Source organism: Pleurodeles waltl, chromosome 7, assembly GCF_031143425.1.
Source record: "Pleurodeles waltl isolate 20211129_DDA chromosome 7, aPleWal1.hap1.20221129, whole genome shotgun sequence".
Taxonomy (NCBI): domain Eukaryota; kingdom Metazoa; phylum Chordata; class Amphibia; order Caudata; family Salamandridae; genus Pleurodeles; species Pleurodeles waltl.
The window spans coordinates 422,388,405-422,413,521 of NC_090446.1; the positions used below are offsets into that span (position 1 = coordinate 422,388,405).

A 25,117-nucleotide genomic window follows, 5' to 3' on the forward strand; every position below is an offset into this window, starting at 1 on the left:
GCAGGACTTTTATCATTGTTATACCAGCACTTGACAGAGGTGGTATCAGATAACACCTCCAATCACATAATTCAATAATGTTATCTGTATACAAAGAATCTCCTCCCGTTAGACAATCTGTGAATGAGGAGTATACTCTAGGACTCTAACATCCACATCATCATCACATCCTCTATATTTCCCCAAATCACACTTACCTGTGCTTCTACTTTCTGATGGGGCTTTATGGAACCAGGCTTGCACATCACCATTCCCCTTCGAACATCTTCTCTCTTCAGCCCTCGCACAAGGGCACCAAGGTTATCACCTGCCTCCGATCGGTCCAAGCTCTGATGGAACATTTCAATACCTGCAAAGTAGTAATAAAAGGTGGTGCACAAAATATCCATAAACATTTTTCACCATCTATAAAATGTGTGTACAGAAGTACTAACGTCAAGATAGACAGAAGCCGACAAGAGACTTGTAAACAGATAGCAATAACCTCTATCATCAACAAGATGAAACCTCCAGCATTTTTCTGAACAAATCAGAGGTACTTATCAAGCCTAAGAAGGAAGCTTTCTAGAAATTACTGGGTAGTCTATCAACAGAATGAGATAATGACCTCCTGCATGTATGTAGCTGAGACAAAACCAGTGAAGGAACCAAAGACCGTGGTCTGCACAGCACGGTAAGCTGCACAGCAGGGTTTGTGACAGGTAGTAGACATACTAGGAACTGGAACACTTACCAAAGATGGGACACAATTACCAAAGAAGGCACACAATAATCCGTCTGCGTATCAAATGCAACCAGTTAGAAGTAGGTACACAGTAGGAGCCTGACCTGTTACAACAGAGCGGATGTGTTTATTGTGTCCAACAAATTCACATTCATCTCCTTTCTTCACTGTTCCTCTCTCCATTGTTCCAGTTACCACTGTTCCACGGCCTGCCAGACACAAATGGACTAATTACAGAAGCAATACAAAATGGGCAACATTTACGTCCAAAATGGAGGACTCAAAGAAATAAGTTAACAGACTCCGATCCTCACCCACCCCATCCAATTGCTGCCCGCACTCCTCACCTTTCAAATTAAACTTATGCCACCAAACTAACATCGGTATTAGATGTCAATAAGTACATATAATGTGCTTGCTCTGAAGAAGGAAAAGATGGTGGTGCCTTAAAATAAATAGATTAAAATAATCATGCAATGCTTCAATTGAAGAGCAACCCGAACAGTACCTTGGTGTAGGAAAGTGCCCCTTGTGACATGGGCCCAACCCCCCCTCCCCTCAACCACACACACGTTTTGCCTGGTTTCTGGTGCAATTACGACTGAAAGTGCACTGGGTTTCTGCTAAACAGGTCTCCAGTGCCAGATCTCCTTTCCTAAAACTGCACAGTAGTTTTCCCCAATTGTCAAACCTTTAGTTGCCACTCTAAGTTCCTAGTAAATGGTACCTAGGGATGGGGTACTAAAAGGACACTGAAGGCTGCAACACAGATTGTGCCACCCTCAGGGACCCTCTCACCTGAGTGCACACAGTGTTACCTTCGTAGGCTGTGTCTTGGTGCAGACCTAAAACAAAAACACAACATGGCACACACCATGTGTGCCCTGTCCCCTGCATGCACTATATGTAAGTAACCCTCTGGCAGGCCTTCCAGCCCTAAAGGCAGGGTGCATTATATTTCATATGAGGGCATATCTGCATGATCCGATATGCCCACAATGCGTCTATGTCGATTCTCAGACATAGTAAGTGAAGAGTGCAGCCATTTTAAGTACATGTGCTGGACACCTGTCATCACGAGATGCCCAGCTACATGATGACTTCACTGCCAATAGGGATTTTTGGTATCAAACATCTCATATTAATAAACCCTCACTGAATCGAGTGATGGATTTATTAATACATGCACTTAGAGGGCACCTTAAAGGGGCCCCCATTCCAACCTACCAACTCCTAGAGTGGGCACTGACTGGTCAGCACCAGTGCAGCCACTTTAGACAGAGTTCTGGTCCCCTGAGGTGACAGTCAATGCTCGTGAGGTCTCAGAAGAAAGGCCTGCTCTGGGCAAAGGTGTAACCTCCTCTCTCAGGCAGGAAGGACATTCTAGGGTGGGGAGCTTCAAAGGCCTTGCTGCCTTTGAAATGCAACCCAGGCCTCTCCAAATGGCAGTGGAAGCCAACTCCCACTTCCTGACCCCACTGTTGGCAGCAGCACTGGCAGGAAAATTAAATAAATTAGGAGGAGTGCCCACTACTTTTTAAATTCCTCCATCTTGCACGGAAGGAATTAGGCCAATAGGGTTAGGGCTATGCCACTTCCCATATTTTTAATGTTTGACAGGATGCATACTGTTTCAAAGGAAATGTCTAGTTGTGAATGATTCTATGCATAACTTTTTTGCTCTTTCCTAGCTACAATACTAAATGAGTACCATGTGAACAGTTGTTTTTCTGTGCTAACACTGCAGACTTCGGGCAGAAGGTCGAAAGTTGTCAAATGCTGCCACTCAATCTCCATGCATGAAGGTAGGGTGTTGACAAGTTTGGGTAGGGAACCTTCCACGGCTGCTATGACAGAAGATCCTCCCGAACAGGCAGCCTGATCGGAGGACCATTCCTGATCTTGAGAAATCTGGTCAGAAGTGGTATGGGCGGAAAGGCGATCCAGGAGGCCTGAGTTCCTGGACTCAGGGTTCAGGAGGATAAGCCTGAAACTGCACCATGTCCAAAACAGCTCTAACGAAAACGAGCATTTGAGAGGGAATCAGGTGTGTCTTTGGCATGTTTATACTGAACCCCAGCAAGTGCAGGAGGTCCACTGTAGCCTGGAAGTGGGAGACGACAACCTAGGGCGCGCCCACCTTTAACAGCCAGTCATTGAAATAGGGGAAGACTGGCATCCCTGATCTCCGCAGATGAGCTGCGACCACTGCCATCACCTTGGTGAACACACCTATGGGGTGCTGATAAGGCCAAATGGAAGCATGGTGAACTGAAAGTGCTGGTGGCCTACCATGAACCGCAGGTAACGCCTGAGGGAAGACAAGACGGGAATGTGGATGTAAGCATCCTGCAAGTCCAATGCTACCATCCAGTCTCCTGGGTCTGGGGCAGACAGGACTTGAGTAAGTGTGAGCATTTTGAATTTTTCCTTCTTGAGGAAGAAGTTGAAAGGGCGCAGGTCTAAGATCAATCAGCAGATTTGTAGAGCACTTCATATCAGCTGTAATGGTATCCAGGTGCTGGCAGGGTCCAGCTGATTAGCTGAACAGCCAGGTCTTCAGGGACTTTTGTAACTCTAGAAGAGATGAGGTGGTCCGGAAATTAACGGATAGCTTGTTCGATGTCTTCACTTCTAGGTAGAAGGAGCGAGCTCCGCATCTGCTATGTCTGATGTGGGGATGAGGTTTAGAGAAAGAGAAGCAGAGGAGAGGTGTCTGGTGGGCTGATTAAAGTTCAGGCTATGGTTCAAGTAGGTGGGTTTGCAGTTGTGGTGGGCCTTGTATGCATGGGGTAGGAGCTTGAACTAGCATGTTTTCTGTACAGGGAGACAATGCAGTCCCCTGAGGTAGGGGGTGATCTGGGTTTATCTAGGGAGATTAAGGATGAGTCTGGCTGCTACGTTCTGTATGGTCTGTAGTCATCAGAGGAGGTGACGTGATCAGTGCATAGAGAGCATTGCCGTAATCAAATCTGCTGGAGATGAGGGCCTAGGTGTTTGCGCGCCTTGAGCTTTATAGTAGCCATTTGAATATCTTATGAAGCATGAGGAGGGTGAAGAAGTAGTTGAGATAGGATGAAGAACTCTGTCCTTCTTGGGCACCAGAAAGAACTAAGAATTACAAACACAACCTACTTCTGGAATTAGCACTCTCTCTAATGCTCCCTTGGACAAGAGAGTCATCACTTTCTGGTGGAAAAAGGAGAGGTGGTCCCCCGTTAGTCTTTTGCAAGAGGGTAAAACAGGTGAAGGGGAAGTCACAAAAGGGAGGGAGTAGTCCCTTCGGACACTCTGAAGAACCCGTGAGGGGAATAAGGGTAAACTAAAGGGTTTGGAGGCTGTGGCTGCCGGGGCAGTGGTGTACTGGCAAAACCTATAGCTGCCTGACTCAAGGAGTCTAGGTACCAAGTCCTTGGCCACAAAGAGGCTGGAAAGCTTGTGCACCCTGGTGGCTGGGTTTGTAAAGATGTGGCTGGATCCCCCTTCCGTGGCCATGAAAGGAGCAAAAGGCAGACTGGGGTTGGAGAGGGGCCATGGATAGACAAAACGTTCTGGCCATACCCCTATTATCCTTAAAGCGCTCCAGTGAGGGGTCCACCTCGTCTCGAAGGAGACGGGTGCCATCAAAGGGCCTGTCCATTAGCAATGCATGAACATCCCCTGAAAAACTAGTAATCCTCAGCCAGGTGTGGTGCTGTAAGTCCACCGTCGATGAAACCCTTCTGCCCAGAGAATCTGTGGTGTTCAGTCGAATGGTGAACTTGGCTGCATCGCTTCTGTCAGCAACAGTTTGGGAGAGCATGGCCCGGGCCTCCTCCGGGACCGTTGAAAGCATCTGTGGAACTGTATCCAACAGTGTGTGGAAGCCCAAAAAGCATGCAGTGTTGACAGACTGCAGTGTTGACAGACTGCAGTGTCAGACTTGTGGAAGAAAACATTTTCTTTCCCGAGATGTCCAGCCTCTTGGATTTCCTGCAATGCGCCAAGATTTAAATGGGATGTTGAGGCTTGGACCACCAGGCTCTCCAGAATAGGGTGTTGGGTGAGGAAGCAGGGGTCCCCTGGGGTGGGGTGATGGCGGCAGGCAATCAGCCTGTTCACAGGAGCCCCAGGTGCAGGGTTTAGGGTTTGGACCAAGAACCCACTGGGGGGGGGGGGGGGGGGGGGAGATTCAAAGATAGGAATCTGCGGCTAGAAGTCTCTCCCAGATACATTTGTTTCAACGATAATTTAGTCATTTTGATACTTCAGATACTATAAGAACTGAGGTATCGAATCATAGTCAGAGAGGGACTTCACGCTAGGATGATCATGTGAGAAATCACACCAGTTGGCAATGCCACTAAAAATAGCGCCTGTTCATTTTGTGATATAAGTATATTACAGGGTACCAATTACACATCATCTTACAAACAGAAGTATCCTTAATGCAGGGGGTGCAGTATTATTTGTTGTAAATGCACATGCTGCTTATGCCTTTCCAATTTTTTTTTTTACTCATGAGGGAGTTTGATACTGTAGATACTGCCTTTTCACACATATACCCCTGCAGCAGAGTTTCAACATCCCCATACTTACTAAGCTTTAAAATCCTTTTGACGTACTAAGAACATCAAAACTGGTTTGGGGTCAGTAGTCCCGTACAGCACTGAATGAGAGACTGGGTCCCTTGAGTATTTAAGCAACCACCTGACCTCTCTATTAGCACTGTTTACACCTTATCCGAATACAACACATTTGCAGGTTGGTGATTAAGATTATTAGATCAGATAGTAGGCAGAATGTAGTACAGACTGTTGCCGGAGCAGTTCCACTAGAACGTGTAACAGTGTAACATAACCCCAGGCTACCATACAAGCAATATAGTTCACATACTATAACCACCAATATGGGCAAGATGCCTGTAAAATGTGACAAAATTGCATTCTGGATTACTCGCAAAGCAAACATGCTAGAAGTGGGTTACCTCGTACAACACCCTAGGACAAGCACAGAATCTTAACTTGTCTTGCCCGAGCAATGGTGCCACACTTGAGAGTGCAAAGTTTGGGGATTTATATTTGCAGGTATCTATACTACTATGCCTGGCATGGCACACCCTCAATAGAAGTGGTCACAGCTGTATTAAAGCAAGTACAAAATGAACACAGAGCTGCACCCACACTTGATGTAGGGATAAAACTAATATGAAATTTTGGAACTGTTATTCAATCATTGCACTGGTTCCTTCAGGATCATGAATGGGAGCTACCACAGATAATTTGGGACATATACAAACTGTGGACTGTGAAACATTGAGCTTGCGAGCCATCAAACCTCATGATGTCAAAACAAAAAGTGAGACTGAGGGTTCTGTCAAAGAAAAAGCTGAGCCGGATACTAGGAAGTAGCAAAGAGTGGGGGAAAAAAACGACTGATTCTCAGTCAATTCAGGAGTTGTGCGAGGGTGGTTTTAATTTGAGCGAGTGTGACCGGATCCAAAAGCCGGATCTGTATCGGTATTCTGATAGCCGTTTATTCCATTCTTTTCACAGCTCCAACAGTAAAAGGTCAACAAGGAAGAGTATATCAAGTAGAAAAGTGAACCAGGAAGTAAAGCTGAGGCTAGTGTAAAGAAGGGACAGAAAGGTCCCAACTCTAAGACGCACCTTAAAAAGAAAAAAAAGGGCGGTCTAGTAATCAGTACAATAATGAGTTAGACGGTACCCCAGTGCACAAACAAGATTATTGGAGACCCAAGAACTATACAACGTGGCACTGGAGCGACTCCGCTGCCATGATTATAAAAACTACATAGCTAGGGCACATGAGGAGGAGGGGAAATCGGGGCGACTGTTGGCCTGGCTGATCTGCCCTGATATAGGAAGGACCCCTGTCACCCGATTGCTAACTGCAGGGGGCCTAGTGCTTTACTCACCCACCCATTTCAACAAAGAACCTAAGCACTGTTATGGGTCCATATATGGACCACCCGGGTAGAGATGCCGGAGACCATGGAGGGATTTCTGGCTACATTTCCTTGGGTGAATTTCTCCGAAGCTGACAGGGAGGCACAGGGAGCACAGTTGTTGGTAGGAGAGGTCAAGGCTGCCTTAAAAGTCCTAGCATCTGGTAAAATCCCAGGCACCAATGGCTTACCCCCAGAATTTCATAAACTCTTAATAGATACACTGTTGCCTAAGCTAACAGAACTTTACGCCGAGGCTTTTGAGAGGAGGACTCTGCTGGCCACAACCCGAGAAGCTCTAGTGATTTCACTGCCTAAGACTGTGCAGGCTAATGTAAAAGTCACTGATTTCTGTCTGCTCTCCAATTTAAACACAGACTTTAAGATACTCAATTAGCCCCTGGCCACTAGACTCCGACCCCATAAGAATACTTTGATACATAAAGATCGGAATGGGTTTATTCCCTCCTGTAATACCTCTCAGAATCTCGGGAGGCTCTACTCCCTACTCTTTGATAGTGTCCATCCCACGTACCCAGGGGCAATCAGAGTATTGGTGGACCTCGAAAAGGAATTCAACACGGAGCGCTTGGACTTTCTTGAAAAGGTCATGTTGCACATGGGGCTGGGAAAGGCTTGAGTCATCTGGGTTAAGCTGCTGAACAAGCCATACAGCAAGGGTTTGGACAGAACAAACGATATCAGACAGCTATGACATTCATATAGGGACTGTAGGAAATTACCATCCTGCCTGGCATGTTACCCCCATATTTCACTGCATGTATGTTATTTTAGTCCTTATGTCACTGGGACCCTACCAGGCAGGGCCTCAGTGCTCATAGTATGTGCCCTGTATGTGTTCCCTTTGTGGTGCCTAACTGTCTCACTGAGGTTCTGCTAACCAGAACCTCAGTGGTTATGCTCTCTTTGCTTTCCAAATTTGTCACTACAGGCTAGTGACTAAATTTACCAATTCACATTGGCATACTGGTACACCCATATAATTCCCTTGTATATGGTACTGAGGTACCCAGGGTATTGGGATTCCAGGAGATCCCTATGGGCTGCAGCATTTCTTTTGCCACCCATTTTATGCAGTCCCTGACATGGTCAGGCTGCCTATAGATCTTACTTTTGACAGGCATGCTGTCTCCAGTATCTATAGTGTGCTCACACCAAGACAAGAAGTGGTGCCTGGCACAGTAGAAAAGAGTTCAGAAAACTGACCCAGGAGATTTATGCAGTGGTCTTTCTGCTCAGCAGTAAGAAAATCTGCTAAAACTACACCTTCCACTAGAGCATCTTGTTCTGTGGAAGAGAAGAGATCAGGGAGAGGGTCACTCTCTTCTTCCTGTCCTTCATCTGTTGCCATGAGCAGGGTGAGATCAGCCCTGTCATAGTAGGGTTTCAGGCGATTGACATGGAGCACCCTAAGGGGACTCCTGGCAGTGCCCAAGTCAACCAAGTAGGTGACTTCTCCCTTCTTTTCAACAATAATGTGGGGTCCACTCCATTTGTCTTGGAGTGTTCTTGGGGCCACAGGCGCTAATACCCACACCTTCTGTCCTGGTTGGTACTGGATCAGAAAAGCCTTCTGTTCATGCCATTGCTTTTGCAGCTCCTGGCTGGCCTGAAGGTTTTTACTGGCCTTTTTCATGTACTCGGCCATTCTGGATCTTAGGTCCAGTACATAGTCCACTATGTCCTGTTTGGGAGCTTTTAAAGGTTGTTCCCAACCCTCCTTCACAAGACTGAGTGGACCTCTTACAGGGTGTCCAAAGAGGAGTTCAAAGGGGCTGAAGCCCACTCCTTTCTGGGGTACCTCCCTTTAAGAAAAAAGGAGGCAAGGTAACAGGACATCCCATCTCCTCCTGAGTTTTTCAGGGAGTCCCATTAGTCTGTGGATGGTACGGAGTGGTGAACTTGTAGGTAACACCACACTCCTTCCACATTGCTTTTAAGTATGCAGACATGAAGTTGCTACCCTTGTCTGATACAACCTCTTTAGGGAAACCCACCCTGGAAAAGAATCCCAGGAGGGCCTTTGCCACTGCATGAGCTGTAGTGGTCCTTAGAGGAATAGCTCCAGGATATCTTGTGGCATGGTCCATAACCACCAAGATAAACCTATTGCCTGAAGCAGTAGGACGGTCAAGGGGGTCAACTATGTCAACCCCTACCCTTTTAAAGGGCATCCCAACCACAGGTAGTGGAATAATGGGAGCCTTTGGAGTGCCACCAGTCTTGCCACTGGCTTGGCAGGTCACAAAAGACTTCCACAAATCTTTTGTGTCCTCTGACATCCTAGGCCAGTGAAACAGGGGGACAAGTCCCTCCCATGTTTTGATCTGGCCCAAATGCCCAGCCAAAGGAATTTCATGTGCAAGAGTTGGGAGGAACTCTCTGTACTGCAGGGGAATGACCAATCTCCTGGCTGCTCCAGGTTTTGGGTCTTTTGCCTCTGTGTACAAGAGGTTGTCCTCCCAGTAAACTCTATGTGAGTCACTGACATACCCATTTTGCTGTTTGACAGCTTGCTGTCTGAGACCCTCTAATGTGGGACAGGTTTGCTGTGCCACAATCAGCTTTTCCCTGGCAGGTCCCCCTCCACCCAAAACCTCAGCAGTGTCTGCTGCCAGCTCATCTGGTGAAGGTTCTGCACAGGGAGGAAATTCTTCTTCCTCAGAAGGAGAATCATCTGTAGAGGGAGTGATAGTGGGTAGGGATTTACCCTTGCTACCCCTAGCTTTAGGGAGCACTTGGTCCATTCTTCCAGGATCCAAGTTACCCTGTCCTTTTTGCTTTTTGGCCTGAGCCCTGTTTAAAGCAATATGTCCAGGAATGCCCAGTATTGCTGCATGATTCTCCAACTCCACTTCTGCCCAAGCTGATGCCTCTAAATCATTCCCTCGTAGACAGTCTACAGGTAAATCTGAGGCAACCACAACTTTCTTTGGACCTGTAACCCCCCCCCCCCCCCCCCCCAACCCCTCCCCATTTGAGATTCACAACAGCCATGGGGTGGCTAAGAGTGTTGTTATGAGTGTCTGTCACTTGGTACTGCTGACCAGGTAGGTGTTGTTCAGAGTGGACCAGTTTCTCTATCACCATGGTAACACTGGCGCCTGTGTCCCTGTAGGCCTGAACCTCAACACCATTTATTAGGGGAAGTTGCTTGTACTTATCCATATTAAGGGGACAAGCAACCAAGGTGGCCAAATCCATGGAACCTTCAGAGACTAAAACAGCCTCTGTGGTCTCCCTAACAAGACCAACCCCAACTACATTGCCAAAAGTGAGCCCAGCTACACCCTTGGATTGGCTATTAGTAGATTTGCTCCCACCACCACTGCTATTACTAGGGGCACTAGAATTTACAGCAGGGGTTGTGGTGGTGGGAGGTTTGGTATTTTTCTTTGGACAACTGGAATCAGTTGCCCAATGGCCTTTGACTTTACACAAACACCACGAAGGCTTTTTAGGTTGATTATTGGAAGAGGATTTGGACCCACCACCTCCACCAGAGGATTTTTGTGGGCCTGATGGAGACTCAGAATGTTTACTTTTGTCCCCACCCTTGTCAGAAGACTTACTATCCTTCTTCTTGCCATCCTTGTCACCCCCTGTATGAACATTTCTGTTCACCCTTGTTCTGACCCACTTGTCTGCCTTCTTTCCCAATTCTTGGGGAGAGGTCAGATCCGAGTCCACTAGGTATTGGTGCCCAAGTCAGACACACAGTTATTCAGAATATGCTCTCTCAGAATATTATTATACAGGCTTTCCTAGTCAGATACCTTACTGCCATGTAACCACCCTTCCAAGGCCTTCACTGAACAGTCTACAAAGTCTGTCTAGTCTTGAGAGGACTCGTTTCTGGTGTCCCTGAACTTAATCCTGTATTGTTCAGTGGTTAAGCCAAATCCATCCAAGAGTGCATCCTTCAAAACTGTAAGATTGTTAGCTTCACTTTCTCTAAAAGTAAGGAGCCTATCCCTACCCTTTCCAGTGAAAGATAGCCACAAAATAGCAACCCACTGCCTTTGAGGGACCCCCTGTACCATACAGGCCCTCTCAAGTGCAGCAAACCACTTGTTGATGTCACCCCCTTTTTGTAAGGGGGGACTGTTTTGTGCAGATTCCTGGAATCATGCTCTCTAACAGAATTACTATCAGGAATACTGCTGCTGCCACCATGGGGTCCTAACCCCAACCTCTGTCTCTCCTTCTCAATGTCTAGGGATTCCCTGTCTAAGGCCAGCTGTTGCTGTTTAAGCTTCAGTCTGGTCTCTTCAACTCTCAACTTTTTGAGTTCCCTTTCTAACAAGTTATCCTTAGGGTGGGTGGGTTGGGAATGCTTTGACACTGAAGACAAGTTGGAAACTACAGAGGGGGATCTGTCCCTAACTGACTGAACCCTAGAAACTTGGCCTCTAGGAATAAAGGCTGCCCTACTGTGATGGGAACCTCCATTACTACCCACATTACTAGGTGTCCTGCTAAGGGGCTGACCCTGTTCAAAACCCTCCCCACCTTCCTCAAGGTATTCTTCTAAGTCAGACTGGGAAGCCTCTATTAACCTCTCATCTGATGGGCCTGCTTGGGACTCATCATTTACAATAAGCATGTTAAATAGAAACTCTTTTGTAGGATTCTTTCCTATCACTAAACCTCTATCTAAGCAGAGACTCCTTAGGCTCGTGTAATTCAAATTGTCATAAGTTGTATTGACAGTTTTAAGAGCTGAATCTACCACAGACATGATAGCAAAAGGTTTAGAGATAGTGAGAAGGAAGAAAAAGTTTCAGAACTCTTTAAAGAACAGAAAAACTTTTTCTAACTTTTAGAAAACTTTTCAGAACTTTGTAAAAAGTTGTAGAGAAGAAAAGCAAAACTTTTTGGTTAAGTCTACATACACTGAACTGTTTTCTATAGGATTGTCGTATGAAAAGTACACAATGACAAAGTGGTAAGTATTTACAAGTACTTATCCCACCGCTGCACAACCAATGTAGGAGGCTGGTCTGGCTTGTAGTGGGTACCAGAGGTACTTACACCTTGTGCCAGGTCCAGTTATCCCTTATTAGTGTAGAAGAGGTGTTTCTAGCAGCTTAGGCTGATAGAAGGTAGCTATGGCAAAGCAGCTTAGGCTGAACTAGGAGACATGTAAAGCTCCTACTATACCACTTATATAATATGCACAATATCATAAGAAAACACAATACACAGAGTTACTAAAAATAAAGGTACTTTATTTTTATGACAATATGCCAAAAGTATCTCAGTGAGTATCCTCAGTAAGAGGATAAGATATATACACAAGTTATGTGTACACAAACCAAAATTAGGTAAGTAATAGCAAGAAAAGTAATGCAAGCAGTGTAGAATTACAATAGATTGCAATGGGAGCACATAGGTATAGGGGCAACACAAACCATATACTCCAAAAGTGGAATGCGAACCACGAATGGACCCCAGACCTATGTGATCTTCTAGAGGGTCGCTGGGACTGTAATAAAACAGCGAGGGTTAGAAAAATAGGCCACCCCAAGACCCTGAAAAGTAGGAGCAAAGTGCACCTACTACCCTCAGAGAGCACAGAAGTCGTGATAGGGGGATTCTGCAGGAAGAACAAACACCAGCAGTGCACTGACAACGGATTTCCGGACCTAAGTACCTGTAAGACAAGGCGACCAAGAAAACTCCAAAAACCCTAACTGCGAACCTTGCAGCTAGCAAGGCTTGTTTGCCGTCTTTCTGCGTGGGAACACCTCTGCAAGCTTCTTCACAACGTGGGACATCCATCCTCCAAAGGGGAAGTTCCTAGTCCTCTTCATTCTTGCAAAACAACAAGCTTCTTCCATCCGGTGGCAGCTTCCTTGCACCCTCAGCTGGCATTTCCTGGGCATCTGCCCACTCTTGACACTGTCGCGACTCTTGGACTTGGTCCTCTTGTCTTACAGGTACTCAGGTCCGGAAATCCACTGTTGTTGCTTTGCTGGTGTTGGTCTTCCTTGCAGGAATCCCCCTATCACGACTTCTGTGGTCTCTGGGGGTTATAGGTGCACTTTACACCTATCTTACAGGTTCTTGGGGTGGGCTATTTCTCTAACCCTCACTGTTTTATTACAGTCCCAGTGACCCTCTACAAGCTCACATAGGTTTGGGGTACATTTGTGGTTCGCATTCCACTTTTGGAGTATATGGTTTGTGTTGCCCCTATACCTATGTGCTCCTATTGCAATGTACTGTAACTTTACAGTGCTTGCATTACTTCCTTTTGCTATTACTGCATATTTTTGGTATTGTGTACATATATCTTGTGTATATTTGGCATCCTCATACTGAGGGTACTCAGTGAGATACTTTTGGCATATTGTCATAAAAATAAAGTACCTTTATTTTTAGTATATCTGTGTATTGTGTTTTCTTATGATATTGTGCATATGACACCAGTGGTATAGTGGGAGCTTTGCATGTCTCCTAGTTCAGCCTAAGCTGCTCTGCTATAGCTACCTTCTATCAGCCTAAGCTGCTAGAAACACCTCTTCTACTCTAATAAGGGATAACTGGACCTGGTACAGAGTGTAAGTACCCCTTGGTACCCACTACAAGCCAGGCCACCCTCCTACAATACGTATGAGCACTGGGGCCCTGCCTGGCAGGGTCCCAGCGACACATAGACTAAAACAACATATATACAGTGAAATATGGGGTTAACATGCCAGGCAAGATGGTACTTTCCTACAGGGAGTCCATTCCATGCATCCGGGGGCCTCCACCATGGACCCCCAGTACTGCCAAACCAGCGCTCTGATACTTGCACTGGAGATTCAGCTTTTGCCACCTCACAGACAGGGTTCTGCCCTCCGGGGTCTGAGCAGCTCAGTTCCAGGAAGGCAGAACAAAGCATTTCCTTTGGGAGGAGGGTATTACACCCTCTCCCTTTGTAAATAGGTGTTACAGGCTTGGGAGGGGTAGCCTCCCAGAGCCCCTGGAAATGCTTTAAAGGACACAGTGGTGCCCTCCTTGCATAATCCAGTCTACACCGGTTCAGGCACCCCAGTCCCTGCTCTGATGCGAAATTGGAAAGGGAACGGGGAGAAACCACTCCTCTGTCCATCAACACCCCAGGGGTGGTGCCTAGAGTTCCTCCAGAGTGTCCCTGGCGTTAGCCATCTTGGATTCCAAGGTCTGGGGACCATCTGGGAGCATATGAGTGGCCAGTGCCAGCAGGTGACGTCAGAGACCCCTCCTGATAGGTGCATCCCTGTTTAGGTAGCCAATCCCATTGTCATGGCTATTTAGTGTCTCTCCTGTGGGTGTTTCCTCAGATTCGGTTTGCAAGACTCCACCAGGACTCCTCTGCATCCTCTGCTTCAGCTTCTAACCGTCAGATCAACCGCAGACTGCTCCATGAACTCAGTAGCTGAAACAAAGTATCCAAGAAGGCTACTGTGACCCTGCAACTTCAGCTCCAGCCAGCAAATGCAACAGTTCCCAGGTTGTGCATGCTCTGAGGATTGACTGTCTTCATTCTGCACCAGGAGGACCAAAGGAATCTTCGTGGAGTGACGGAGTCATTTTCCTGCTTCAGCAGGCACCTCTCTGCAACGACAACCGGTACTCTGGGACTCCTCTCCTGTCAACAAGTATGATCCCCGTTACAAAGGTGGTGGACCAAAGTGATCCTGACTGTTCAAAGGTCCAGCTGTCCACATTTGGTGGAGGTGAGAGTTTGCCTCCCCGGGCCAGACAGTACCCTGTGCACCGCGTATTCTGCAGCTCCTCGGGTTTCTGTGCACTTCTTAAAGAAATCCTTTGTGCACAGTGTTGCCCAGGTCCCCAGCACTCTATTCTGTGAGGCTCAGCTCCCGGATTTCTTCTCTGGCGGCGTGGGATCCCTTTTTGTAGTACTGCGATGACCGCATTCCGCAACTCCTTTTTCCCCATGTTCTGGGACTCCTGTGGTTGCTACCTGGTCTTTTGAGGGCTCTCTAAAGTGCTGAGAGCCTTTGCTGTCTCCTCAGTCCGAGTTGAGGGACCAAGATCCCTCCTGGCCCAGGTAGCACCAGTTCCCGCCAACCGCAACATTTGCGTGAGCCAAGGCTTGTTGGCGGATACAAGGACGAAAACCAGACTGCATCCAACGCCTCAACGTGGGACATCTCTTGCACCAAGCAGGAACCCACAGCTGTCTTCTTTGGGAGATTTCTAACTTCTTCATCCAACAAGAGAATCCACTTCTGCAACTTCATCCGGGTTAGCAGTGTCTCCTGTTCTTCCTGGACTCTTCATCGACTTCTGGATTTGGTCTCCTCTATCCGTAGGTTTATAGGTTCAGGAATCCATTGTTGGTGTCTTGCAGTTTTGCTTGGTTTTTGCATAATCCTTTACCACGACTTCTAATGTGTTCTGAGGAAACTTTCTGTACTTTACTCCTGTTTTCCTAGGCAGGTACTTTACTTACCTTTGGAGTTTTCTTACACTCCCAGCGCCCCTCTACACACTACACTTGCCTAAGGGGGAAACTGACATTAGCATTCCACTATTTTAGTATATGGTCTATGTTGCCCCTAGGCCCATTGCAACCTATTGTGTTTTTCACTGGTTGCACTATTTTCTGACTGTGTACTTAACGGATTTAGGTTACTAGCGTATATATTGTGTATAATACTTACCTCCAGAGGGAGTATAGCCTCTAAGATATTTCTGGCCTTGTGTCAGTAAAATAAAGTACCTTTATTTTGGTAACACTCAGTATGTGTGACTATAGTGGTATTGCAAGAGCTTTGCATGTCTCCTAGTTCAGCCTTGGCTGCTCCGCCTCAGCTACCTCTTCACAGCCTAAGCTGCTAGACACTGCCTACATTTCACTAAGGTGGATCACTGGACCTGGTATAAGGTGTAAGTACTTCTGGTACCCACTACAAATCAGGCCAGCTTCTCACACTTCTGTGCTGCTATCTCAGTGGGTCACAATCCTGTGATCTGTCTCCCATGAATGTCTCCCGGCTTGGGAACACCAGCTGGTGCAGAAGCTACTAAGACGCATTAGGAACCATATAAGGCAGTCTCTTCCCCAACCATCGCCAAATGGGTGCATTGGGTCATGAAGAAAGCAGGCATTGACACAAAAATATTTGCTGCAGGGGCACAATGGCTTTAAAAGCGTTTACACTGGGTGCTAGATTGGAAGATATTATGAATGCAGCAGACTGGTCTTTGGAGTCAACATTCAAAAGGTTCTCTTTAAAACCAGTCATCCATAGGGATACTGGAGTAGTCAATAAGCTTTAAGTTAGCATAATTCTCTACTCAGGTGTAGGAGGCTGGCCTGGTTTGGAGTGGGTACCTTGGGTACTTACACTTTACACCAGGTCCAGTTATCGCTTAGCAGTGAAATGTAGTAGTGTTCTAGAAGCTTAGGCTGATAGAGGTAGCTATAGCAGAGCAGCTTAGGCTGAACTAGGAAACATGCAAAGCTCCTGCAATACCACTTATAATTACAAAGTACTTATACACAAGTAAAGACAATACTCAGTGTTACCAAAAATAAAGGTATTTATTTGGGTGACACAGTACCAAAAATATCTTAGAGACAATACTCCTTCTGGAGGTAAGTATTATACACAATATATACACTAGACACCAAAATTAGACAAGTAAATAGTCATAGAACAATGCAAGTAATAGGAAATGCTATACACTGCAATGGGAGAAAATAGGTCTAGGGGCAACACAAACCATATACTAAGAAAGTGGAATGCGAATCACGAATTCCCCCCTAGACAAGTGGAGTGTGTAGAGAATCGCTGGGTGAGTAAGAATACAGTAAAAGTAAGTAAAATTACCCTACCCCAGAGCCCAAAAAAGCAGGAGTAAATTACTGCAAGTTTCCTTAGGACACACTACACCTCGTGATTGGGATTTTGCAGCAGCCAACCAAGTCTGCAAAGAATAACTGCTGGATTCCTGGACCTGAAGACCTGCAAAGAAAGGGGACCAAGTCCAGAAGTCGAAAGAAGTTCCAGGAAGACAGGAGCCCCTGCGAACCCAGAAGAGGGTGCAAAAGAAGAGTCCACAGTTAGTCGAAGACTACAGAAATGCACCCCAAGAAGATGCCAGCGCGTTCCAGCGAGATGCAAAAGATGTCCCACGGCATAAAGATCATTGCAGAAGTGATTTTGTGTTGGAAGTCGCCAACAAGCCTTGGCTACGACAAAAGTGCATTTTGCGTCAAAATGGCGGTTGATGGACCCAGGAGGGACCTGGGGTCTCAACTCTGTGTGAGGAGGAAGAGTGGGGCTCTCAGCATTTTAGAGAGCCCACAGGATGCCAGCCAGCACCCCCGGAGGTCCCAGGACATGGGGACAAAGGAGGTGCAAAACGCGGTTGAGGCAGCACAACAAAGGAAGGTCCCACGCGGTCGGAGAACAACTCAGTGAGTTGAGCGTCGCAGGATGGAGTGCTGGGGGACCTGGGCCAGGCTGTGCACTAAGGAATTTTGCAAAGAGTGCACAGAGGCCTCAGGAGGTGAAGACGACGCAGTACATAGGGGTACGTCGCTCTCAGGGAAGGCAAGGTCTTACCTCCTCCAAATTGCATCAGCAGGACCTCAGGACAGTCTAGGTCATGATGTCCACCCCGGTGTCCTTAGGAGCACGCTCGTCGCTGTGAGAGGAGTCCCAGGGTACCGGTCATCGTCTTGGAAGGTGCCTGCTTGGAACAGGGGAGTGACTCCGTCACTCCACAGGAGATTTCTTCGGTCCTAAAGGTGCAGGATGAAGACAGGGAGTTCCCAGAGCATGAACACCGAGGAAACTGTTGCAGTTGCTGACTTGGAGCTGAGGTTTCAGAAGAAAAGTGTCTCTTGTAGACACTTTGTTGCAGTTACAGCATTTCATGGAGCAGGCTGCGGTTGATCCAAGGTCAGAAGAGTCTGAAGTTGTTGCAGAGGATTCCTGAAGTAAACTTGCAAGCAGAATCTGACGAGAACCCACAGGAGAGACCCTAAAAAGCCCTGAGAGGGCGATTGGCTACCTTATCAGCTAGGGACCTATCAGGAGGGGGGTCTGATGTCACCTGCTGGCACTGGCCATTCAGAGACCTCCACAGTGCCCCCACACCTTGCAAAGCAAGATGGCTGAAGTCTGGGACACACTGGAGGAGCTCTGGGCACCACCCCTGGGATGGTGATGGACAGGGGAGTGGTCACTCCCCTTTCCTTTGTCCAGTTTCGCGCCACAGCAGGGGAGAAGGGGTCCCTGAACCGGTGTAGACTGGTTTATGCTAGGAGGGTACCATATGTGCCCTTCAAAGCATTTCCAGAGGCTGGGGAGGCTACTCCACCCCAGCCCGTAACACCTATTTCCAAAGGGAGAGGGTTTAACACCCTGCTCTCAGAGGAAACGCTTTGTTCTGCCTTCCTAGGACTGGGCTGCCCAGACCCCAAGAGGGCAGAACCGTGTGTGTGAGGTGGCAGCAGCTGTAGCTGCAGTGCAAGCCTCATAGAGCTGGTTTGGCAGTACCTGGGGTCCATGGTGGAGCCCCCAGGATGCATTGAATTGGCTCCCCAATACCAGATTTAGAATGGGGGACAATTCCATGATCTTAGACATATTACATGGCCATATTCAGAGTTACCATTGTGAAGCTACATATAGGTATTGACCTATATGTAGTTCACAAGTGTAATGCTGTCCCCGGACTCACTAAGTCAGGGGAAATGGCCCTGAACTATGTGGGGGTATCTTTGCTAGTGCAAGGGTGCCCTCACACTGAGTAACTTTGCACCTAACCTTCAGCAAGTGAAGGTTAGACATATCGGTGACTTATAAGTTACTTATGTGCACTGAAATTGGCTGTGAAATAATGTGTGCGTTATTTCACGCAGGCTGCAATGGCAGGCCTGTGCAAGTGTTTGTCTGAGCTCCCTATGGGTGGCAAAAGAAATGCTGCAGCCCATATGGATCTCCTGGAACCCAAATGCCCTGGGTACCTAGGTACCATATACTAGGGACTTATATAAGGAGGGGCCCAGTGTGCCAACTGAAATTGGTAAATGAAGTCACTAGCCTATGGTGACAAATTTAAAAGCAGAGAGAGCATACGCACGGAGGTTCTGATTAGAAGAGCCTCAGTGACACAGTCAAGCACTACTGACAACACACATATTAGGCCACAAACTATGAGCACTGGGGTCCTGGCTAGCAGGATCCCAGTGAGACAGGCAAACCACACTGATATATAGGTTTTTTATCTATGAGCACTGGGGTCCTGGCTACCAGGATCCCAGTGATACAGTAAAAACACACTGACACACACTCACAAACAGGTCAAAAGTGGGGAGTAACCATGCTATAAAGAGGTTACTTTCTCACACCTCTATATATGATGGCAGGAAAATAGCCTAGCAGTGTTAGGGATGTGACCTCTTTCCAGAGGAAGTGGTCACATAGTGGGTGTAGCCTCCCAAAGGTAAGTGGCCCACTGGCCACTACTAGGTACTCCCCCTTAACATCCACTAAATGCAGTATTTAGTGGGCATCCCTATACCTCCAGATCACATTCGACAAACACAAGAAGACCAACGACAAAGTTCTCGAGAACATAAGTCCTGCTGCAAGAAGAAAAAGGTGCTAAACCCTGCCTGCTGCACCCAGGACTCGACAATCGCCACTGGGGGGGTCGATTGGACATCGGACAGACTCTAAGAAACCCCAGAGGACCTCCAACCTTCTAAAAATTGCAGAAAACTTCCCTCCAGAGTGAAGGCATCACTCCCTACACCCAGCAGGGGAGAACCAGTGAAGTACAGTTCACTGACCAGCCACTGACCAATGAACTAACACAGTAGTCAGAGCAAATTTCACTTGATGGACCTGGAGGACAAACCTTGCCAGTGTGCCATGTTTTTGTGGCACTTTGATTTCCAGTGGCTGAAATGTGCCATAGCCCGAGGTACTGGAACCCCAGTGCCAGAAACCCAGAAGAAAAGTCCACTCCGGACCCTCAGAGGACCAGAAATAAGCTAAAGTCAAGGGACTGCAGGACACCCAAAAACCACCCCCCAGAGTTGCCCTGCTGAACTGCAACCCACCCTCAAAGTGACCTGTAACTGGCTCCAAGGTCCGTAGAACGCACAATCCTTGGCTGACCAGATTTGCAAAGCAAGCGGCCTCCCTGGCCACTGCATCGGAAAAACAGCTGTGCTCTAGGGGTCCCTAATCCCTGGCGACCTCTACACTCCAAGGGGACCTACCAGACTTACCTTTAAATCCTCCTTTGCAGTGTTTCTCAAAGTGGTCGTCTCCTCTTTTCTGCACCAGCTCCAAGACTTTCAGCCGCTGCTCCCGCTTGAACCAGGAACTGCCTGAACTTTCCGGCTGGCCACAGGACATCTCGACAACCTCCACCTAAAATAGGAGGTGACACTTGTGAGAGCATTGCCTGATTGTATATGCATTTTTAAAGTTTTCTCCCATTGATTCCTATGGTATGTAACTACGCACAAAAAGACGATTTTTGTTAAACTTTGAAAAGTCTTAACTTAAAAAGTACTCATTCGATCTTGATGATCTTGGTCTTAAAATTTTTACAAGAATCTTAAGTATTTTTCTAAACTTGTCTCGAGTTAGTCTTTTGAGTGTCCACATTTATTGGTACTGTGAGTACAACAAATGATTAGCACATCTCCAAGATTTTCCTAACTGCTTGACCAAGTTACCATTAAAAAATTCAGCATTAGGTGGCCCACTTAATACCTCTGGATACCAAGGTGGGGTAGCTTGGACACTCTGCACAGTACACATCATTTTGTACACTATATAGAGAGCCAGCCTCCTACATTGGCATTCATACCAGTTCACTCATCCTGAGTTTACGTGTTCTGTAGTTTACAATTGTGCATCTTTGTTTTAATTTCATGCATTTTAAAACAACACATTTCACGTAGGGTAGAAATTTTTATACTTTATATTTTAATTAACCGAAGTAACAATGACTTGCGCACTTGCCATGCCCAGTGTTGACATTAATGATATCATTTCAGATACGATCAGTGATGTTATCATTTATGTCACAGAACACGTCATGGGTGATGCAACATGGAAGGTCATGAGTGATGCAACATGGAAGGTCATAAGCAGTGCATGGCAAGTGTGCAAGTTATAGTTACTTCAATTAAGTATTCAATCAATCAATCAATCAATCACATTTGTAAAGCGCACTACGTACCCGTAAGGGTTTCAAGGCGCTGAAAAGGGGAGGGGGGGGGGGGGGGGGGTGGGGGTGCTGCTACTGGTCGAAGAGCCAGGTCTGAAGAAGTCTCCTGAAGGTGAGAAGGTCCTGGGTCTGTCGCAGAGTGGTCGGGAGGGTGTTCCAGGTCTTGGCGGCAAGGTAGGAGAAGGATCTGCCACCAGAGGTCTTGCGCTGGATGCGGGGAACGATGGCGAGGGCAAGGTTGGCAGAGCGGAGTTGGCGGGTGGGGGCGTAGAAGTTGAGTCTGTTGTTCAGGTAGGCTGGTCCGGCGTTGTGGAGTGCCTTGTGAGCATGGGTGAGGAGCTTGAAGGTGATCCTCTTGTCCACGGGGAGCCAGTGGAGGTCTCTCAGGTGGTGGGAGATGTGGCAGCGGCAGGGTACGTCGAGGACCAGTCGGGCGGAGGCGTTTTGGATGCGTTGGATGTCTTTTCCTGGGATGCCTGTGTAGAGTGCGTTGCCGTAGTCTAGTCTGCTGCAGACGAGAGCCTGGATCACCGTTCTTCTGGTTTCAGTCGGGATCCATTTGTAGATTCTACGGAGCATGTGGAGGGTGTTGTACCAGGAGGAGGAAACTGCGTTGACCTGCTTGGACATGGTGAGGGCAGAGACGAGGACGAAACCCAGGTTGCGTGCGTGGTTGGCTGGCGTTGGCGGGGCTCCCAGTGAGGTGGGCCACCAGGAGTTGTCCCAGGCGGAGGGGGTGCGTCCGAGGATGAGGACCTCCATCTTGTCTGAGTTCAACTTCAGCCGGCTGTATCTCATCCACTCGGCGATGGACTTCATTCCCTCGTGGAGGTTGGCTTTGGCGGTGTGTGGGTCTTTGGTGAGGGAAAGGATGAGCTGGGTGTCGTCGGCGTAAGAGAGAATGTTGAGGTTGTGCTGACGGGCCAGTTGTGCGAGGGGGGCCATGTAGATGTTGAACAGCGTCGGGCTCAGTGAGGAGCCTTGGGGTACGCCACAGATGATGATGGTGGCTTCGGAGAGGAAGGGTGGGAGGCGGACTCTCTGGGTTCTGCCGGAGAGGAATGAGGAGATCCAGTTGAGGGCTTTTTCTTGTATTCCGGCTTCGTGGAGGCGTGTTAACAGGGTGCGATGGCAGACCGTGTTGAAGGCTGCGGATAGGTCCAGGAGGATGAGGGCTGATGTTTCGCCGTTGTCCATTTGCTGTCTGATGTCATCTGTGGCGGCGAGGAGTGCTGTCTCGGTGCTGTGGTTGCGTCTGAAGCCGGACTGGGAGGAGTCCAGGATGGAGTTGTCCTCGAGGTGGTGGGTAAGCTGGGCGTTGACGATCTTCACCGGGAAAGGGAGCAGGGAGATCGGTCGGAAGTTTTTGAGGTCGTTGGGGTCTGCCTTGGGCTTCTTAAGGAGGGCGTGGATTTCGGCGTGCTTCCAGCTTTCCGGGAAAGTTGCGGTTTCGAAGGATAAGTTGATGACCTTTCGAAGTTGGGGGGCGACGGTAGAGTTGGCTTTGTTGTAAACGTGGTGGGGGCATGGGTCCGAAGGGGATCCTGAGTGGATGGAGTTCATGATCTTGCGTGTTTCAGTGTCGTCTACGTAGGTCCAGGCGGTCAAGCGGTGGTGCAGGTGGAGTTTCCGGGGGTGGGGTCTGACGGAGGCATGGTGTTGAGGCTGTTGTGGATGTCGGCGATCTTTTGATAGAAAAAGGTGGACAGGGCGTCGCAGAGTTCTTGGGATGGTGGGATGTCGTTGACGTTGGCGCTGGGGTTGGAGAGCTCTTTCACGATGCAGAAGAGTTCTTTGCTGTCGTGTGTGTTGTTGTTCAGGCGTTCTGTGAAGTGGGATCGTTTGGCGAGTCTGATTAGCTGGTGGTGCTTGCGGGTGGCCTCCTTGTGGGCTGACAGGCTGTCGGGTATGTGTTCGAGGAGCCATTTCTTCTTTAGTTTCTGGCAGACGCCTTTGGAGGTTAGGAGCTCGTCAGTGAACCAGGTGGCTTTTTTTTATTCTTGGTTGTCTGTGGACCTCTTGAGTGGTGCAAGGGTGTTGGCGCAGTCGTTGATCCACCGTCGTAGGTTGAGTGCGGCGGTGTCTGGGTCGGTGGAGTCGGTGGGTGGGTTCTGGGTGAGGGTGCTGGTCATCGGTGACTTTGCTCCAGCGGCGGTGTGGTGGTTGTTGGGTGCGGTGGTGCTCGATGTGCTTCTTGAATGTGAAGTGGATGCAGTGGTGGTCGGTCCAGTGGAGTTCGGTGGTGTGGTTAAAGGTGACGTGGTTGCTTGCGGGAAGAGCGTGTGGCCGGCGATGTGGGTGGGTGTGTTGACCAGTTGTCTGAGGCCGAGGTTGGAGAGGTTGTCAATCAGAGATGTGGTGTTGGCGTCGTCGTTGTTCTCCAAGTGGAAATTGAGGTCTCCAAGGAGGATGTAGTCTGTAGAAGGGAGCACGTGGGTGCTCGTGAGGTCCGCGATGGAGTCGCTGAAGGGTGCTCGTGGTCCTGGGGGTCTGTAGATGAGCGTTCCCCTGAGAGTGGTGTTGGGGGTCAGTGTGGATCCGGAAGTGTAGGTGTTCGGCGGTCTTGAGGGTGTCGTCCGTGTGGGTGTGGATTTTGAGGGTGGATTTGTGGGCAATGGCTATTCCTCCTCCGATTCCGTTGGGGCAATCCCTTCTGGTGATCTTGTAGCCGTCCTGGCGATGTCAGGTGCTGAGGAGTCGTTCCACCAGGTTTCGGTCAGGAAGGCTACGTTTGGGGAGGTGGTGTCGAGCAGGTCCCAGAGCTCGATGGCGTGCTTGCGTGCGGAGCGTGTGTTGAGGAGTATGCAGTGGAGGTGGTTTGTGCCGGTTGGTGCAGGTTTCCTTGTTCTGTCGCAGGTGAAGTTGCAGGCGCAGCAGGAGAAGGGTCCTTTGGTGTACTTTGGTGAGGCCTGGAAGCATGTTGTGGAGCAGCCGGGGTTGAGGGCGATGAGCTGGATGGCCGAGTAGCGGCGTCTGGTGGTGCGGGGGTCGTGCGGACCAGGGGGGGTGGCACTGGGCGCAGTCCAGGCGCGGACCGGCGCAGACGGGCTTGCCTCTGGCGCGCCCGCTGCGCAGATGCGCAGCGCCAGCCATTAAGAAGGGAGGGGGGAGGGAGGAACAGCTGGGAGGGAGTGGCAGATGGGGGCGGGCCGCAGGGAGGCAGCGGCGGGGAAACGCGGCTAAGGGGAGCGCACAAGGGGCAAAAAGGAGTCACAAAACAGTCAAAAAAGCATAAACGTCACTTTAGCCTTTGTTATTTTCAGTGAATTGCCACCCCCTTCCACTATGTCCTTTAGCTATGTGTGGTGTTGGGCGCAGGGCCTGGCCCGCGGAGAGGCCTGCGCCCAACCTGCACATAGGCAGCTAATGCCCCACTGCTCGCCAAATGACCACCAGATATGCAGAAACAAACACTCACCCACCATTTTTGTCTTTTTTTTGGTTCCACTGTAATCTTGTGGGCATTTTGCAGTACTCCTTTAAAGTTTCACAGGGGCGGAAGGGAAGCGAGGAGCAGAATGCAGAGTACAGCAAGTTCACTAAGAAACAATCCCTGAACCCCCTCCCTAAGTGTCAGGGTACTACTACTAGAGACACGGGGACAGAGTTCCTGAGTCCTAAAATAGCATCCACAAGATTTATTTTCATGTAATGGCCAGTTGATCAGAGCTCGGTCTCGCAGGACTGGTTGCAGTCCAGCAGGACCAACCAATCAGAATGCAAAATTTATTGTTTTTTCCCCCCTCAGTATTTCCACGTTGCTAGATATCTATTAATTCTAGAGCTTAATGTAGGAACGTGCACCTTTTTGATATGGAGACCCCCACTTTTTTGCCTGGTATTTGATGCAATTTTAACTGAAAGTGCAATAGATTCCTGGTAACCAGGTCCCCAGTGCCAGATCTCGTTCCCTAAAACTGTGCAATTGTTACCCAATTGGCACCACTTTTGACACCTGTGTAAGTCCCTAGTAAATGGTACCCCTAGTACCTAGGGCATTGGTACCAAAGAGGGTCCACAAGGACGACAGCATCTACTGTGCCACCCTCAGTTACCCCTTACATAGCACATGCGGACTGCCATTGCAGACTGTGCGTCTTAGTGCAGCTTAAAGTGAAAACACGACATGGCACACAGCCAGTGTGCCGTGTCCCTTAACACTGCATGCAATACATGTATGTAACTCCTACAGCAGGCCTTACAGCCCTAGGGCATATTTG

The 25,117-nt window shown here is 48.5% G+C and overlaps 1 protein-coding gene across 1 annotated transcript in view; it reads right to left on the reverse strand.

Moving 5' to 3' along the window:
• Window positions 1-25,117, reverse strand: part of TUFM (Tu translation elongation factor, mitochondrial) — a 430,712-nt gene that overhangs the window by 17,531 nt on the left and 388,064 nt on the right. The window contains exons 8-9 of the mRNA XM_069243925.1: window positions 829-933; window positions 198-349 (exon numbers count right to left, since the gene is read on the reverse strand). Coding sequence (XP_069100026.1) covers window positions 198-349; window positions 829-933 — 257 coding nt within the window. The remainder of the gene's footprint in view (window positions 1-197; window positions 350-828; window positions 934-25,117) is intronic.